The sequence below is a fragment of the Colius striatus genome, chromosome 1, assembly GCF_028858725.1.
Source record: "Colius striatus isolate bColStr4 chromosome 1, bColStr4.1.hap1, whole genome shotgun sequence".
Classification (NCBI taxonomy): domain Eukaryota; kingdom Metazoa; phylum Chordata; class Aves; order Coliiformes; family Coliidae; genus Colius; species Colius striatus.
The window spans coordinates 66,943,209-66,949,208 of NC_084759.1; the positions used below are offsets into that span (position 1 = coordinate 66,943,209).

At 46.4% G+C, this 6,000-nt stretch overlaps 1 protein-coding gene across 1 annotated transcript in view; it reads right to left on the minus strand.

Moving 5' to 3' along the window:
* Positions 1-4,652, minus strand: part of TMEM131 (transmembrane protein 131) — a 96,594-nt gene extending 91,942 nt beyond the window's left edge. Inside the window, exon 1 of the mRNA XM_061998021.1 lies at positions 4,406-4,652. Coding sequence (XP_061854005.1) covers positions 4,406-4,574 — 169 coding nt within the window. The 5' untranslated portion in view covers positions 4,575-4,652. The remainder of the gene's footprint in view (positions 1-4,405) is intronic.
* Positions 4,653-6,000: the final 1,348 nt, after the last annotated feature.

Here is a 6,000-nt window from a genome sequence, read left to right on the forward strand (position 1 = left end):
GTGCTACATCAGCTGCTAGAGTGTTTTCAGTTTGATTCAATTTGATTCTTTCTAGATTATATTTTGATTTAATTCAGGGTCAAAACATTAGCATTACAATAAATGGTAGCATGAAATATATTAGTTCTGACAGAGGAATATGATAAACAAGCAGTAAACATGAAGAAGCCTTTTATTATGTTTTTAACATATAAGCTTTCTCCCACATCGCCTTCTAGCATTAATCTAGTTTCGATATTCATATGAAGTACCCTAGATTACCATTTCAGATACCAGTAAATAGCAAAAAGGAAAAGCTAGTTGCCTGAGATTAGATGGCATTACAAAAACGGAACCAGAACTCCAGTATCTCAGTGCATTGTTCTAACGACAACTCCTCCCTTCAATTCATCTGTGAATATTTTACCTATTATTTACAGTCAGTAAGTCTCTTCGCTTCTAGGATGTTAGCAAGTTTAGAGAAAAAAAAAAATAAATCACAGCACTTCACATTTTCACTGGCCTATCACCTGGTATCAGTTCTTAAATGTTTAAATAAAAATTTTTCCTAGACCCAGCACTAAGGTATAACTTCCAAAGTTACAGTAAAGGATTGAACCTAACCTAAATATTAACCCTGATTTAACTGCAACAATCTTGCGAGTAGGTAAGAGAACTATCAAAACAGTCTCAACAGGCTTTCAGTCAGCTGGCCAAATAAAAAAAATTATATTTTTAAAAAAATAATGATCCCTGTTGTACAAAATAAAGGTTGTTTTTTGATATAAATAAATACAAATTAATATAAAGAAACAAACATAAAACACTTCTCAGGTAATAAAGCATGCAGATGTACAACATCTTCAAAACATTTTACTGACTGAGTTTATGGCACTACTGTTCCTTCCTTCAACCTGAAACCCAGAAGGCTGTTGCATGTGTGTACTCCAGAGAAATAACTAAAAAATAACAAAAACAAACCCCAAAACAAAGGAAAAAAACCCCAAAACAGAAACCATACATAGTCAGATAAAAACTGAAAGTTGTCCTCAACCCATGTGGCAATACAGAATGTGGTAATTCTACTAGGAAACGTCGAGCCTACAAAAAGCCTGAAAATCACATGCATTTACAAAAGAAACTCCAGTTAATTTTGCCCCTCATAAATGGTAAGAGATTCTTTGAAACTAAATGCAGAGGCTTTTTCCTCACTATCTCATTCTTTTGCTACGAGTTCACAGATTTCCTAAGTGAAAAAAATCTTACAGCCTTCTCAGTCTTACTCATTTCTCAGCAATACAGGGGGGCACTGAGGACCCAGCTAGACACACATATACACAAAAAAAAAGTCACACATCAGTGTTTAGTCTGAAAGTGCTGTTTACACTTTTTTGGCTGGTCCACATGCAATTTTCTCTGCACTCATATTTTTTTCAGATACCAGACACTTTCCACAAGTTCTGTTTCTCTAGTATAGAGTCTAAAGCCACATGACTGTTCCTCAAAAGTTTGATTTATAGCTTGTATACACAAAGGATTTAAGTTTTCTTTTTAGATAAATGGTAAAGCTGTTTACATTACATTTCACCTTCAAACTCTAACTAAGATTGCGAACTTGAAGCAGTCATGTCAACCTGGAACACTCCAGCATCAGTCTTCTGACTCGAGACAGCTCCATAAAAAACTGCTTGCTGCTCCTTCTCTATAGAAGCATGAAGTCAACATTACTCTCCTGTCTATCAGCTCCATCTTTCCCCTGACTTCTCATGGTCATGGAAGGTAAGAAGAAATTGTGCCCTCCACTTTCATTTTTCACTTTATTTTGTGATATTCTGATCTATTTTTCTCTAACTCTCACCATTCCTCAGAGCACCTGCTTCTATCTTTTTTTTTTTTCCCCCCTGTAGTAGCTTCTCTGGAATATACACTGTACTGTGACTTACTACAGTAACCTTCGACTCAGCAGTGCAAAAATAGTACAGGAGCAAGAATGCACAACCTCAGTTCTGATCCCTCTCCACAGCTTCCTTCCTGCAGCTGTAATGAAAGATGTATGTCCACATTTGGGAGATGGAAAGGATATTCCTAGCTACTTCCTTACTTCCAGATTATTCTTTTTCAACTGTGTCTTCCTATGCTTGACATGGTTTGGTAGAAGTTAAGGCGCTGAACAAGAGTCTGAAATACCCTCTCCCCCGTTTTTCTGAACTACTGCTCCTATCTTGGTCTAAAGACCCCCTGTCCATGTTGGCCCTTCCTCTCCTATGCTCAGTTTCTGCCCCTTGCAGACTGGCACTTATAGTTTAGTATGAGTGGGACTGGATCTCCCAAATCACGTTCCACTTTGTCTTGCTTTAAAACTCCACTGTTCTTTTATCCAGGGTATAAAAAGGCACTGTGCTCAGCAAAAGGAAGACTCCAAGACAAGAGTTTTTAACATGTGATCCACAAACGCAGATTTTTAAGGACTTCTCCATAAAATATGAATTTAAAAAGAAAAAACAAAACCAACAAACCAAAACTACAAAGTGAGCTTAAATGTATCACTCAAACTACACTCAAGCAGTAGAAAACTTGAGAAGAAAAGTGTCAGAAATAAAGGCAAGAAAAAAAATCCATGTTCTGTATGAGAACCAAGCACACTTTTTGAAAATGACATGTTACTGGAATACGTTTTAAGTAACGTATTGTATCAATAGAAGGAAAAGGTATCAGTGTAAACTATTCAATTTTAATGAAGGACTTCAATCATATCCATTCAAACTCTGTGAATCTAAATCTGCCTTTGTCTATCTAGATATGCCAAGGAAATCTATGGACAAAAAACAGTAACTCCCTCACAAATGCACAAAGCCAGACCATGGCCTCCACTATCACAACTTTTAAGGCGTAAATCAATTCCATTATAGTAGTATATGACAGCACTGATAAAGCTTATAAACTCATATGAGCTATTACCTGTAAAAGAATGCAATCAAAATCAGAGTTAAAAGTGGGTATTTTCCTGAAGCATTTTAACTTTTCTAGTACCTCAAGATGCCAGAGGCTGAACTGACAGACTTACAAATTCTCACCACTCTAAGGATACTAGATCTTCCTCACACTGTTTTCTAAATGTTAAATGCTTTAAAGACTAAGTCAAACAAATAAAAGTGGTTGTGATGCAAAATTTACTGGGTTTTTTAATCTAATACCAACATTACATTTGTAAAAAAAAATAATTACTAGGAAATTATTTACAGTGAGCCCTTCATTGAAAAATGAAAGGCATATCTACATTTATTTAGATACATGCATTATTAGGATGCATTTCTTCCCTCGAGCCTGGCAGTTCTAGAGACTACAGCCTCCTCGCTAAATAAACGCCTATTCCACACCCCCCTCATTCTTTTTTTATTCTTACTGTTTCATTCAACTCAGACTTTCTCTGGCCTGATACGTTTCAATGTCCTTTCAATACATCCTCTCCAGCACAGTAACTTGCCTGAAAAGTAAATTTCCCCGTCAGACAAAGTTAAATCCATTTCGCCTACTTCTGTAATACCTTACATTTTATCTGCAGCTTTTTAACGCTCCCACACAGACACACTTTTAAGTAGACCATGAGTCTGCACCTTGGAGGTGCTTGAAAGCCGTTCTCAGCAACGCTACAGAATACGCTTAGGTGTTTCGCTCGGGGCTTTTTTCCTTGATAAACCACAATGAAAAGACAATGTGCCAAAAGCAAAGACACTAGAAGTTAAAAAGTCCCTGGCCGACTTTCACTAAAGTTTGGAGAAAATACTATAGGCCTGGCCAGGGTATCAGACACATGTCAAAAGTTCGGGGCAGCGAAGGGGGTCTCGCTGTCATTTCCCAGCGTGCATTTTTGCCCTTTCTCGGGCAGGTTTGTCCGTCTGTTTGGCTTGGCTCTGTCTCCAGCTGGAAGCCTGCCGCAGGGAAACCAACCCGACGCGAGAAAGCCTTTCTTTTTCTTTCTCCTCTTTCCTTTTTAAAGAGCAGCTCCAGCACCATCCCCTCTCACCGAGGAAAAACCCCACCAAGTTCGCTCCATCGCCGGCGATTCCCTCCTCGGCCACAACATAAACACACACACACCCCCCACCACCACCACCGCGGAGACCAGCCAGCGCACCCCGGCCGCCGCGGCGGGGCTGAAGCGCCTGAGGACAGTGGCAACGGCTCCCCGCGAAGCAGATGCACGGCGGGCAACGGGACCCAGAGGCCCCGCCAGGGAGGAAGGGGTGGCGAGGCCAGGAGCCTCCCGGCCGCCCCCTACACTACTACCCCCACCGCCACCACCAACACCGCTGCCGCCGCCGGGAAGCGCGCGGGACGTGGCCTCCAAGAGCCCTGCAACCACCGCCAGGAGAAGCAGGAGGAAGAGGGAGGAAGAAGAAGAAAGGAAGGGAAATCTGGGTCTCACCTTCCTTCTCGGCCCGGGCCGTGTGGAGGAGCACCACCAGGACGAAACCCAGCGCCGCGCCCCGACAGGCAGTCGTATGGATGCTGGCGTGAAGGAAGGGGTAGCCGCGGCCGTCGGGGTAGCCGCGGCAGTCAGGGGAACCGGCCGCCACCTCCCGCTGCGTCGTCATCGCGCTGCCGCAGCCGGTGCGGGTCCGCCGCGTCTCCAGCCGGGCCGCGGCGAGCGCGCTGAGTAGCGAGGGGCGGGGCGGGGCGAGGGGCGGGCAACCCGGCAAAGCGCTGCGGCTCCTGACGCGTGTGTCACAGACGGGCTGGGCCGGGCGGGGCGGGGCGGATGGGAGCGGGGCGGGGCGGGGCGGCTCCGCGGGCGCGCGCACGGCGGCGCATACCTGCTGCCGCGTCGCGTCGCGCCGCCCCTGCCTGCGGGGGCGGGGCCACGAGGCGAGGGCGGAAGCGAGGTGCCATTTTAAGTGCGGGCAAGCCGCCTCTTTTCTTGTTCGGGGACTGGGTTGTGTTCGTTTGTTTTCAGTTTATTTTATTTATTTCTTTTTAGACTCCGGGTTTTCTGTGGGTGCTGAGTGCTCGCGGTGGGGGCGTTCTGCCTCTTTAGCCCTCTCTTTTCTTCGTCTCTTGAAGGGTGGCGTGTCGTTGTTATTGTTTCCCTCGGGAGAGCACCGGCGCTTTTCCTGCCCATATTCAAGATGGCGGCGGGAGGGCGACGAGGCGGCCGGTTCCTGCGCGCTGCTCGGCCGCGGCGGCGGGAGGGCAGTTCCCGGTGATGCGTGGCGCGGGCTCTACCCGGCGGTCTATGGCCTCGCTGGCGTGGTGGGGCAAAGGACGGCCTGGCGTTGGGGGCGTTTCTCTCCGGTACTTGTGCCTTAGCTTCCTGCCCCGCGGCCGCGCTGATGGAGGTCCGGGATGCCTGTAGCCTTCCCCATAAGGGACTCTCCCGCCGGCCCCCGCCCCCGGCGTTGCTCGGTCTGGGCGGGCCGGTCCTGTCCGCGTAGCACCCTCGCCCGCAATGAACCAGAAGACGAGGAGGTATTGCACGCCTGAGGCGTAGTTTGAGGAGGCTCTGTGCAAGGGCGAGGGCGTGACACCGCGCGTCTGCCGGTGTTGAGGAAAGACATTCACCTGTCACCATCCGTTTGAGCGACGCGGGTGGCCATAGGGCATTTGTGGAATGCGCGATGCAAATTCGCATTGGGGCGGACGAGACCTTGTTCCAAGTGTGAAGCTGATAGCTGTGAAGCGGGCACAACGTTGCTCTGGGAAATGGGTGCATTGTAGCAAAGTAGGAAGGTGTTAGGAGGCCAAGAGTGTGGTGTGACAAGGTTGCTGGTGATAAGAGATGTGAAGCGCAGCCACAGTTTGGGTACCAGCTGCCCCAAGATCAGTTCTGAGTGACAAACTCACCTTGGATAAAGCAGCAGAGAGAAAAGTCTGTAGTAGAAGTAGTCTCTGTTCACTAGTAAGCCAGCTTACCTTTCTAGAGTAAAAAGCTGTATGCACCCATGCTCCATACCTGAATAATCTGTTCCCCTATGTGATCAACATGTTACGTGGGATTTGAGGTGTTTGAACACATGGATGAAT